The sequence below is a fragment of the Triplophysa rosa genome, linkage group LG21, assembly GCF_024868665.1.
Source record: "Triplophysa rosa linkage group LG21, Trosa_1v2, whole genome shotgun sequence".
In the NCBI taxonomy this organism is placed as follows: domain Eukaryota; kingdom Metazoa; phylum Chordata; class Actinopteri; order Cypriniformes; family Nemacheilidae; genus Triplophysa; species Triplophysa rosa.
Window position 1 is genome coordinate 329,056 of NC_079910.1, and position 12,397 is coordinate 341,452.

Sequence of the window (12,397 nt, forward strand, 5' to 3'; positions counted from 1 at the left end):
ACAGATTCTGTTTTGGTTATAATAGTACATGGGCGTTTGCAATGTGATGCAGTAAAAGATTGGGAAAACTATTACTTGTATTTTTTATACATACGTTAAACTACATTTCCCAATGATCACTTGCTCCTGCAGACATGGCGGGGGGGAGGGGGGTGTCTTAAAACTCGCTGTTGGCATTAAAAGTATAAACCTCGCGTAATAACTTTTCCACTTGACGCACATTTTCGCCTTTATATATCATTAGTTGATATTATACCCGTTAGTTAAGCGCTAAAAAGTGTTGAGGAACTCAGTCGTGGGTTGTTTACACATGCGATTGTTGACCAGTCTCTGAATGTTCGCTGAAAAGCACCGTAACATTTTGAGGGGAAAAAACCCTATAAATATAACTAAAAGTACTCGTGGTTGTTTTTGTATTGATCGCGATGATTTTTGTAGATGTTCATTACAGAGATTAGTTTCAGACGTGTCAGCGCAGGCAGTCCGATGGATACCTATTCAGCGAGGGGCGGTGACAGTGAGCACATGCCTTCCCTTGGAGCTTCGCTATTTGTTGTTCTGGGGCTTTATAAAACGTCCCGCTTTGTCATTGGCTCTATCGGCTGTCTGTCAGTCTCGCACTGTGGTTAAGTATTTAAACGCGTGGGGCTGCTGTGCGCGAGATCACACACACACACACACACACACACTCGTGCGCGAGCGCTCGATAGAGCGAACAATTTTTAATATAATAATTCGTGTTTTCCGGAACGAATTTAGGATGAATAGCTGTATTTCCATTGAAAGTGCATGTCCACTTGTTTTGGCCTCGGTGAGGGGGGATTTGTCGTTTTAAAGTGAACCGTGCGCGTTATTTGAGTGTTCTCTTTTTGCGCACACACTCGCAGCGCGAGAAGCGATCGCGCAGTGTGTATTATTTAGTGTGTTTGTGTGCGTCAGGAGGGAGGAGATTCATTGAGGAATCGCGTTGTGCTGCATTATTCATGAGCTGTGAAGAGTCCCTCCTGGGGGCGTGGTTGTTTACATTGGCTGGGGGAGTCTGCCTGGCTGTGTTATATTAATGTCACATTAGTACATTACCCTAAAGTCTACTGAGCTCTATTTACTCGACAACTTTAGTCAAGTAAGTAACTTCCGTGCACTGTGTGTGTGTTCTGTAGAGTGTGTGTAGTGCTGTAGCATGTGTGTGAGTTGTGACTCTGTTCTGTCATGATGTGGTGGGACTGCAGTGCTAATATTTTGTTTGTATTTCCACCCAGAATCTGTGCTGTCAAACCTCCTCCAGAGGTTCATGGATCCTGACTGTGATGTCCGTACAAAGTGAGCTTCCCAACAGTGGCGAGATGCTGCAGAGGCCAGCCATCCTCCTCCAGGACGCGGGGACCACCGACATGGTGCTAACAGAACTCGCTGGCAATCACATGGCCCGTGACGGCGGGCTCGTTGAGGGGTCCTTACAGATGAAAAACGCTCTTCAGTCACAAGCAGTCGCGCCGCCGCAGCAGAAGCTAAATAGACGGCGTTACAGCGTGAACGTGGGATTCAAACATCCGGGCCAGAGCAAACGCAGGCGGCGCGCTAACTCGGAATGCGACCCCGTGCTACCCACCAACTTCCTGCTGGGTGGGAATATCTTCGATCCCTTAAATCTCAACAGTCTTTTGGATGAGAAGGTCAACAAGGCGCTAAATGCCCAGACACCCAAATCGTCGCCTCTTCCTGTGAAAAACAGAGACCCTGTGGAGATTCTGATCCCAAAGGACATCACAGACCCTCTGAATTTAGGTGGAGATGCGGGCACGGGCGTGTTGCTTTCTCCCGTAAAGAGCAGACGCAGACATCGCAATCGACACCACGGTGCCGTGGTGGTAGGCCTCACTGGGCAGCTCGACCCATCGCACAGCGAGAAGTCAAAGGTCAGCGAGGGGGCGGTTTCAGGCTTGTCGTTCTCTCCCATTAGCACGCCGGGGACAGAGGCCGATGTGTCTGCAGAGAGCACAGTGAAGGAGTCGCCGCGCCCCTATGAGCTCAACACCTCCATCAACTGTAGAGATGAAGTGGTGCAGCCCATACTGCCACGAAGACGGTCCCACCCCTCCTCGTCTAGCTCCGCCCCTCAGACCCAGCCCAGACCCGCCTGCTCTGCTGTTCAGCCGTCCAAACACAGGAAGCGCAGACGAACCAGCAGCCGCTCGGATCGCCTGTCAATCACACCGACTCCGTCCACAAAGCAGACGATCGCAGCGAAAGCACACAGTCAAGCGTTTCACACTCCTGTCGTAGGCGGCGGAGCTTTTCCCTCTGTGACTCGCAGAATCCAACTGAACCCACGCAGACCGCGGCGTAACTTCCAGCACGGCACCTGCAGCCGTTATTACGGTTACCGCACGCCAGCGCTGAACGCCGACCCGAGATTGGCCGTCTTTAGACCCGAGTGGTTTCACGGCAAAAAAGTTCTTGACGTCGGCTGTAACACGGGTCACATCACACTAGCAATCGCCCGACACTGGAGTCCCGCCCACATCATGGGTGTGGATATTGAGGAGGAGCTGGTGCATGCTGCCAGACTGAACCTTCGGCATTTCCTGTCAGAGCTGTGTGGACAGCAGGAGAGCCACAGAACACCGACAGATGTGAGCGGTGAAATAGGTGAAGGGTCAGAGGTGACGGGTGAAGGGTTACCACCGCTGATGAAGCTGGAGCAGGCTCAAGCCTTCCGCAGGTTCCCTCTCTCTTTCACACGCTGCAGAGGACCCATCGCATCTCCTCCCATAATGCGTCACATCCCCGGCCTGTTCCCTTCAAACCTATTCTTCATGCAGGTAACGTGTGTGTGTGATACAGTACTGTGTGTGTGTGTGTGTGTGTGATACAGTACTGTGTGTGTGTGTGTGTGTGTGTGATACAGTACTGTGTGTGTGATACAGTACTGTGTGTGTGTGTGTGTGATACAGTACTGTGTATGTGTGTGTGTGATACAGTACTGTGTGTGTGTGTGTGTGACAGTTCTGTGTGTGTGTGTGTGTGTGTGATACAGTACTGTGTATGTGTGTGTGTGATACAGTACTGTGTGTGTGTGTGTGATACAGTTCTGTGTGTGTGTGTGTGTGTGTGATACAGTACTGTGTATGTGTGTGTGTGATACAGTACTGTGTGTGTGTGTGTGATACAGTTCTGTGTGTGTGTGTGTGTGTGTGATACAGTACTGTGTATGTGTGTGTGTGATACAGTACTGTGTGTGTGTGTGTGATACAGTTCTGTGTGTGTGTGTGTGTGTGTGATACAGTACTGTGTATGTGTGTGTGTGATACAGTACTGTGTGTGTGTGTGTGATACAGTTCTGTGTGTGTGTGTGTGTGTGTGATACAGTACTGTGTATGTGTGTGTGTGATACAGTACTGTGTGTGTGTGTGTGATACAGTTCTGTGTGTGTGTGTGTGTGTGTGATACAGTACTGTGTATGTGTGTGTGTGATACAGTACTGTGTGTGTGTGTGTGATACAGTTCTGTGTGTGTGTGTGTGTGTGTGATACAGTACTGTGTATGTGTGTGTGTGATACAGTACTGTGTGTGTGTGTGTGATACAGTTCTGTGTGTGTGTGTGTGTGTGTGATACAGTACTGTGTATGTGTGTGTGTGATACAGTACTGTGTGTGTGTGTGCGTGCGTGCGTGTGTGTGTGTGTGTCTGTGTGATACAGTACTGTGTGTGCGTGTGCGTGTGCGTGTGTGTGTGTGTGTGTGATACAGTACTGTGTGCGTGCGTGCGTGCGTGTGTGTGCCTGTGTGATACAGTACTGTGTGTGTGTGTGTACACTCTCTCTCTTGCTGTCTGTTCTTGCTGTCAGTGACACCCTCAGAGTGTCAGGTTCGGACATGCTTTTAGAGCATCCCACGTATGAGATGTTGTGACGGGTGGTTGTGTTGTGTACAGGGCAACTATGTGCCAGACAGTGATGCGGCTGTGATGTCACAGCGTGAGGAGTATGATGTCATTCTCTGTCTGAGTTTGACTAAGTGGGTTCATCTGAATTTTGGTGACGCTGGAATCCAGAGACTGTTTCACCGCGTCTACAGACACCTGTTACCTGGAGGACTTCTGATCCTCGAGCCTCAGCCCTGGAGCTCGTACTCCCGCCGCAAAAGACTTACGGTAACGCACGCACGCACGCACGCACACACACACACACCTGGTCATGGTCACATAAGTCAGTCCAGTTGTGTAACAGTGTGTTTTGTGTCTTCAGGAGGTGACACACAGAAACTACAGCAGTATCAGACTCAAGCCGGATGTCACTTAGACTCTATGTGACTCAGATGTGGGGTTCAAACTAGCTACGAGCTTCTGGAAACATCTCAAAACCTCATGGTACTCACACCTGCCTGTCTCTGTGTGTCTCGTTCTTATATTTTGACGAATCTGAATCTAACCTCTGGTTCTGAACTCTGCTGCTTTCACAGGATCTCAGAGGCCGGTTTACTTGTTTCATAAAGGCTCGTCCAATAACAGGAAGTGATATTTCTCAGACAGGAAGAGGAATAGTGTCTGGATGAAATGTGGCGACCTCTAGTGGATGAGTCGAGGTGTTCGTCTGCGTTCGCGATGTGTTTGTGTGGCGGGTTGACAGCTGTTTAGTGTCTCCAGAGTCTGTGTGTGATACTAATACCCAGTAAGTTCCTCTTCCCACTACCACCCGAGCATCTCTGTTGATACAGTACTGTGTATAAGTGTTGTACAGCTGGTTGGGTGGGTGTGTGTAACAGGAACACACGTGTGTGATTTCGTGGCAGGTTTAGTGTGTGATACAGTTCTGTGTGTGTGTGTGTGTGTGTGATACAGTACTGTGTATGTGTGTGTGTGATACAGTACTGTGTGTGTGTGTGTGATACAGTTCTGTGTGTGTGTGTGTGTGTGTGATACAGTACTGTGTATGTGTGTGTGTGATACAGTACTGTGTGTGTGTGTGTGATACAGTTCTGTGTGTGTGTGTGTGTGTGTGATACAGTACTGTGTATGTGTGTGTGTGATACAGTACTGTGTGTGTGTGTGTGATACAGTTCTGTGTGTGTGTGTGTGTGTGTGATACAGTACTGTGTATGTGTGTGTGTGATACAGTACTGTGTGTGTGTGTGTGATACAGTTCTGTGTGTGTGTGTGTGTGTGTGATACAGTACTGTGTATGTGTGTGTGTGATACAGTACTGTGTGTGTGTGTGCGTGCGTGCGTGTGTGTGTGTGTGTCTGTGTGATACAGTACTGTGTGTGCGTGTGCGTGTGCGTGTGTGTGTGTGTGTGTGATACAGTACTGTGTGCGTGCGTGCGTGCGTGTGTGTGCCTGTGTGATACAGTACTGTGTGTGTGTGTGTACACTCTCTCTCTTGCTGTCTGTTCTTGCTGTCAGTGACACCCTCAGAGTGTCAGGTTCGGACATGCTTTTAGAGCATCCCACGTATGAGATGTTGTGACGGGTGGTTGTGTTGTGTACAGGGCAACTATGTGCCAGACAGTGATGCGGCTGTGATGTCACAGCGTGAGGAGTATGATGTCATTCTCTGTCTGAGTTTGACTAAGTGGGTTCATCTGAATTTTGGTGACGCTGGAATCCAGAGACTGTTTCACCGCGTCTACAGACACCTGTTACCTGGAGGACTTCTGATCCTCGAGCCTCAGCCCTGGAGCTCGTACTCCCGCCGCAAAAGACTTACGGTAACGCACGCACGCACGCACGCACACACACACACACCTGGTCATGGTCACATAAGTCAGTCCAGTTGTGTAACAGTGTGTTTTGTGTCTTCAGGAGGTGACACACAGAAACTACAGCAGTATCAGACTCAAGCCGGATCACTTCAGCTCATACTTGACCTCAGATGTGGGGTTCAACTGCTACGAGCTTCTGGAAACATCTCAAAACTCTCATAAAGGTACTCACACCTGCCTGTCTCTGTGTGTCTCGTTCTTATATTTTGTGAATCTGAATCTAACCTCTGGTTCTGAACTCTGCTGCTTTCACAGGATCTCAGAGGCCGGTTTACTTGTTTCATAAAGGCTCGTCCAATAACAGGAAGTGATATTTCTCAGACAGGAAGAGGAAGTGTGTCTGGATGAAGTGTGGCGACCTCTAGTGGATGAGTGGAGGTGTTCGTCTGCGTTCAGCGATGTGTTTTGTGGCGGGTTTGAACAGATTTATTCTCCAGGAGTCTGTGTGTGAACTCCTCCCACAGTTCCTCTGGGCCCACCCTAACCCGCAGCATCACTTAAGTGTCGTCTGTGTGTAACAGGAACACACGTGCACTTTCCTTTAGTGTGTGTCTGGAGGATGACATCATGAGAGCTCTGAAACTCTCTGAAGAAAATTACACAAACTGTTTTTGAGTGACATGTTTAAAATAAACACAGACATGATGTCAACAGAATGTCCTCACGCACACAGTGAAATATCATGACAACTAACTTGACTGCTCCTCAGTAAATAAAAATGTGCGTAAGTCGGTCAAATCTTTTAATGTAGTGTCCTGCACATGTTTGTTTGGGGGGTGATGGGAAATATCATTAGACTGAGAAAAATATATATATTAGACTGATATAAAATCCATGAAATGACCTAGATTGTGCAAGCAATAAAGGAGGAGGTTTTAAGAAGCAAAGTAACAATTATAATACGAATACAAAATAATAAAAGTTGAAATCTAACGAGATGTGTAGAAATAGAAATTGGAATTAAAGTTAGGGTAATTAAGGAAATGAATAAAACAAGGAATTAATACCAGAATTATATAAAAGATAGTCGCTAATGTAGTAAAAGAAACGTGTTAAAGGTGCGGTTATTAACACGCGTGTGACCACCCGCCCATCTCTGATAGCAGTAGAATGAGGGTTCGAGGATAAAATGATAAAAAAACAGAAGTTTAGACGGTATGAAAATCATTCTGTCCATGTCAGCTGTCCTGTAGCTCAGTGCTTAGAGCAGGGACTAGCAACACCAAGGTCATGGGTTTGATCCCAGGGATCGCACGTCCTCAGAAACAAATGTAGATTATAATGCAATGTAAGTGGCTTGGCATAAATCAATCATGGCAAACACATGGAAACTCAACACGTATGTGTTCAAGGTGTGCCGTATGTAGAGAATATTTCCATTCTTGAGGCCTGTGAGTTTGACAGGCAGCAGCAGCAGCATCTGAACTCTGTTTCCCATGAGCACCGCAGCGTTAAAGCTTTAAAGAGATTTAAACTCAGAGGATCAGAGAGCAGACGTGTCCGACAGACGGCTCAGAGGAGACCACGACAGCGCTCAGCGCTGACATGCCTCTCAAGAGAGAAGGTGAGACACATTCTGCTCTTATTCACGTGTGTTTGTGTGTGCTGTACTGCTCGTCCTGTCAGATGTGTTGTCCTGTAACCACTGTCAATCATGCTAACGTGAACGGGGTCAGAGGTCACAGTTACACACATGACCCACCCTGTTACATCGATCTACAAGTGTGTTCGTTGTGTTGGGTATCTATTTTTATACCTATGTATGTGTGTTGTGTATATATTTACGTATGTGTGTGTGTTAGACACAGAGCGTGCTCTGCAGGCGATGGAGGCGTGTCAGTCAGCGTGTGATGAAGGTTTCAGGTGTCGTGCTGAGAGACTTTTAACCATCTTTCAGAGTGACCTGTTTCAGGCTTTACTGGGTGAGCACATACGCACACACGCATGTTGGGTTTCCATGTTTTATGGGGACATTCCATAGACACAATGGTTTTTATACTGTACAAACTGTATCTCATATTCCCTAACCCTAACAATCACACACAACTGTCTGCTCTTTTACATTTTCACAAAAGTTCATTCTGTATGATTTATAAGCTTGTTTCCTCATGGGGACCAAAAAATGTCCCCACAAGGACAAGGATTTTGGATATTGCCATCTTTGTGGGGACATTTTGTCCCCATACCGTAGGGTTTACCCTTCACACACAGACACACACTGATCACTCTCTATATTTAGTGTGTAATCTGACATTGAGAGATTTAAGTGTGTGACTTCACATCAGATTAGACAGATCTCTAGCAGGAAACGCATCACCATGGGGGCCGGTCTTGACATTTTACCTCAGTGTGATTGGTTAATGAGGGTGAATGAAGCTGTCATCAGATCTTTAGACACTTTTAATACACACTCATGCTGCGTCTCTATTCACATACTTATATACTGTGCCCTAAAAGTAAATATTTAGTAAGTTTTTGTTGAGGAAAAGTAGAGCGATTTTAGTGTGTAGAACACAGCATTCACTGAGACACACTAGTGTGAAGTGATTAAACTACAGCTCGTCATCGCATTCCTAGTTTTCTACTCAAATCACTTGTACTTGATTTGTCTGATGTGCGTGTGTTTTCCTTTCACAGATATTCAGGAGTTTTATGAGCTGACGGTGTTTGAGAATCAGTCATTAGGAAGAACACACACACATGGACTGGTAGGTTTGTGTGTGTGTGTGTGTGTGTGTGTGTGTGTGTGTGTGTCTGTCAACCTGCTCAAACACAAACATAAACTCAATGGCTGCGACAGGTTGTTTGTGTTGATGATTTTTGTGATGTGTTCTGAGCTGGCACTACTGAATGAGACATTTGGAGGCGTGTCTCTAAAGGGTGGGCGGAGTCTTCTCCCTGTCATTCTTTCAAAGCTCTCTTGCTCGCCTCTACTGCACACCCAAGCTTTAAGAGAGTGTGGCACTCTGGCTTTGAACTTTGACATGTGTCGTCACGGCACCACTGCTCCACATGCTAACACCCTCTTTCAGTCTCCATGACAACAGCTCTACTGTTGCCAGAGCCGCAGCTGTTTGCTGCCATGGCAACAGTCACCCCTCACGTCTCTCTCCATATTTCTGGTTATGTTTGTATCCATCACCCCCACCCTGTCTGTCTCTCTCTCTCTCTCTCTCTCTCTGTGTGTGCTGTGAGACGGGTGAGTGAGCGCTAGAGGAGGGTCGACAGGCGTAGGGTGAGACGGGGAGGGGGGGATACAGCGCTTCGGTCGCTTCAGTCCTGTCATGGACTGCCTGTGTATAGTGACCACTAAGGTAAGACAGCTGGAGTGTGTGTGTATGTTTAAATGCTGCAGTGTTGTGTCGTGTCACGTCTGTATGTTCAGAGCTGCTGTTGTCTCGAGCTCACTGATTTCTACAGCTGTGTGTGTCTGTGTGTGATCTCACGCTGCAGTTTTATAAAACAATATAACACACAGTGTGTATCTGTGTTTGTCTAGAGGATCATTAAACTGTGACTGCTCTCTGAAGAATCAGTACACATATGTGTGTGTGTGTTATAGTGACAGTTGATATATCAGTGGATATTTGGACATGTTTCATTCTCTGCAGTGGCTGATACATCTTGAATAGTGTATTAGTGTTTGTTTGTTTGTTTGTTTGTTTGTTTGTTTGTATTGTCTGTCAGATCATCATTCACTCTGTACCTCAGTAACTCTTAAAAATGACAGTTTCCCTCCGAACTCAAGTGCTTGTGTCCACAACAATAACAGCTGGTTTGTGTCGGGTGAATGAAATACAAACATTATATAAAAGGTAATAATAATACGTTTGAAGTTCTGTATTTGTCAGCTTAATATCTTCTGTATGTAACTGAACATGATTAATGTATTATCAACATTTCTCACACTGCTCCATCACTACTCTAACAGCAGTTCTGTCATAGAAAATTACGTGAGTGTGTGTGTGTGCGCGAGTGTGTGTGTGTGTGTGTGCGCGCACTGGTTTGACCTACATTATAAGGACGCACAGGCCTTACAAAGCGGTGTGTATTCATGTGTTTGGCGACGCCCCCTTACATTATGAGGACATGCCGATGTCTTTGTAATTCAAAACGTAAAATAAACATACAAAAAAATTGTTTTATTGAAAATGTAAAAGTGCAGAAACTTTTTAATGAGGGTTAGGGGATAGAATATACAGTTTGTGCACTGTAAAATGCATTACGTCTATGGAATGTCCCTGTAAACCACCAATACCAACGTGTTTGTGTGTGTGTGTGTGTGTGTGTGTGTGTGTGTGTGTGTGCGTGTGTGCGTGTGCGTGTGAGTGTGCGTGTGTGCGTGTGTGCGTGTGTGCGTGTGTGCGTGTGTGTGTGTGTGTGTGTGTGAGAGAGAGAGTTGTAAAGACTGCAGTAATTATCTCTCGAAACTCTAAACACAAATCCATAACTTCTCACCTAACTCCCTCAACATCATATTTTCGGGTCCAAATGAAAAACTCAAAACCATTCACACTTGCTGAAAAAGCAAACTGTTCCCCCAAACATGACACACAAGCCGTCAGAAACACTCACACTACAACAGTCTTAGACTCACTTCAAAACACTGTTCCTGAACCTCTTATTGGGATTCAAGAATAGAGTCATGTGACAGCTCAGTGTCTATTACAAATGCAACAATGAGCTTTAGGAAAAAATAAAAGATGACACTACTGTTACTGTAAGTAATCTTAGATAAAAGTGGATAAAGTAGACAAAACATGAAAAGTTCAAAAAACAACATAAACTGGGAATCCAATTGCACAAATATATAAATAAACATGGCATCATCTGCACTTTTGGCCCAGTTTCATTACAGGATGCTTTAGCAATTTCTTGGTCTTTTTTTGTTAGTAGTCATCTCCAAGTTCTGCAAAACTACAGAACATGTAAAAAATGCTATAAAAAACTTGATAATCACAAATTTGAGGGTGTACATGCGCTACAGTTCACTGGAGACATGTCTGTGATATAAAGTGTGTACTGTAATGATACTGTGTGTTTACTGTAGTTTAAAGCCCTGCAGATGATTCTGGGATTGATATGATCCCAAGATTCTGATTGGTGTGTCATCACTTTTGCTTCTGAATGTTTACTGATGGATAAATGTGTGCTATTTGAGTGTACGTCTTGACACTTCAGTTCATTAGTTTGTGTGTTTGTGTTTTCTAAATGAGAACACGCTTCAACCGTTGCAATATGAGGCTGTTTTGTGTGGGGTTTGTACAAGTTGGTGTGTTGTTCTGAGAATAGGTTTGTAGTTGAGAAAATTGTGAATTGTTTCATGAATTGTGTGACAGCAACCATAAGCAACTGCATTGTGTGCATTAGTCAGTGATCCTCAAGATGTTAACTAAATATAAATGAAAGTAAATTGACATTGACATTTATTCATTTGGCAGACGCTTTTATCCAAAGCCACTGACAAGTAGGAGAGCAATGAAACATTTTGTCAACACACTAAACAGTTCCGTTAGTTCACAAGGCCATGCTACTGGAGGATTAAAGCTGGAGCAAGCAAAGGAGAGAATGGACAACAAGATTGATTGTTTTTTAGACAGACAGTTATTGGTAAGTCAATCAATGCGAAACAGGTATGTTTTGAGCTGTTCTTTGAGGAAATGGTGTTTATGTGAAAATGTAAAACTGCAGAAAGGTGTGTGTGTGTGTATAAAGACACACATTCATAAATCTGAAGACCTTCATTTGTTTCTCTTTCATCATCTTTTTTGTGTGGCTGCTGATGTCAGTTGCTATGCAACCATCCTGTCAGAGCCTCATGGTTTCCTTGACAACCAGATGAGCATCTTTCACTGAATGAGAGCAAGCAAGCGTGGGAAAACACTGTCCTACAATGCTCACACGCACACACACACATGTTGGGTTTCCATGTTTTATGGGGACATTCCATAGACACAATAGTTTTTAAACTGTATCTCATATTCCCTCCCCCTAACCCTAACAATCACACACAACTGTCTGCTCTTTTACATTTTCACAAAAGTTCATTCTGTATGATTTATAAGCTTGTTTCCTCATGGGGACCAAAAAATGTCCCCACAAGAATTTAGGATATTGCCATCTTTGTGGGGACATTTTGTCCCCATACCGTAGGGTTTACCCTTCCCACACACACTGTGATCTGATGTCCTCACTCTCGTTGGCTTAAATGAACGAAATCAGTTTTCAATCGTGTGTGTGTGTGTGTGTTTCTAGTGTTTTCTGCATGAATTTGTTCATGTGATGTTTTCCATCATCATGTGTGCGCTGCACTGCAGCTGTGGTGTTACCATGACAGCGGCTCTTGTGTTAGTGCTGCATGTCCCTCTCTGATGACATCATCAGCTCTGCAGTCGAATCTGAGCTGAATGCTGAGCAGCTGTGTGTCGCCCCCATCAGACTAGACCTCAGACAATCCCACAATCCCCTTCAGCACCCACCTGCTCTCTCTCTCTCACTCTCTGTCTCACTCTCTCTCTCTCTCTCTCTCTCTCTCTCTCTCTCTCTCTCTCTCTCTCTCTCTCCCTCTCTCTCTCTCTCTCTCTCTCTCTCTCTCTCTCTCTCTCTCTCTCTCTCTCTCTCTCTCTCTCTCTCTCTCT

The 12,397-nt window shown here is 45.4% G+C and overlaps 2 protein-coding genes across 5 annotated transcripts in view; both read left to right on the forward strand.

Moving 5' to 3' along the window:
• Nucleotides 1–392: 392 nt before the first annotated feature.
• On the forward strand, nucleotides 393–6,636 carry mepceb (methylphosphate capping enzyme b). Its single transcript, XM_057320195.1, has 5 exons — nucleotides 393–1,123; nucleotides 1,260–2,822; nucleotides 3,934–4,152; nucleotides 5,800–5,923; nucleotides 6,015–6,636. The coding sequence occupies exons 2-5, from the start codon at nucleotides 1,308–1,310 to the stop codon at nucleotides 6,068–6,070; spliced, it is 1,914 nt and encodes a 637-aa protein (XP_057176178.1). The 5' UTR covers nucleotides 393–1,123; nucleotides 1,260–1,307; the 3' UTR covers nucleotides 6,071–6,636.
• Nucleotides 6,637–7,289: 653 nt separating this feature from the next.
• Nucleotides 7,290–12,397, forward strand: part of dlg4b (discs, large homolog 4b (Drosophila)) — a 40,189-nt gene continuing 35,081 nt past the window's right edge. For 2 of the 4 annotated variants that reach the window (XM_057320182.1, XM_057320183.1), the window contains exons 1-3: nucleotides 7,290–7,323; nucleotides 7,562–7,681; nucleotides 8,397–8,467. In XM_057320182.1, the coding sequence (XP_057176165.1) occupies nucleotides 7,305–7,323; nucleotides 7,562–7,681; nucleotides 8,397–8,467 (210 nt within the window). In that variant the 5' untranslated portion in view covers nucleotides 7,290–7,304. Of the gene's footprint in view, nucleotides 7,324–7,561; nucleotides 7,682–8,396; nucleotides 8,468–8,937; nucleotides 9,074–11,229; nucleotides 11,370–12,397 lie in introns of those variants that run through there. The other 2 variants (XM_057320185.1, XM_057320184.1) reach the window with 2 other exon arrangements.

What these genes read in the sequence shown, in the direction of transcription:
- mepceb (XM_057320195.1), top strand. Translation starts at nt 1,308, where the DNA reads ATGTCCGTACAAAGTGAGCTTCCCAACAGTGGCGAGATGCTGCAGAGG. An exon ending in CCCGCCGCAAAAGACTTACG is followed by an intron (nt 4,153 to 5,799) that starts GTAACGCACGCA and finishes TTGTGTCTTCAG; the next exon opens with GAGGTGACACACAGAAACTA. An exon ending in ATCTCAAAACTCTCATAAAG is followed by an intron (nt 5,924 to 6,014) that starts GTACTCACACCT and finishes CTGCTTTCACAG; the next exon opens with GATCTCAGAGGCCGGTTTAC.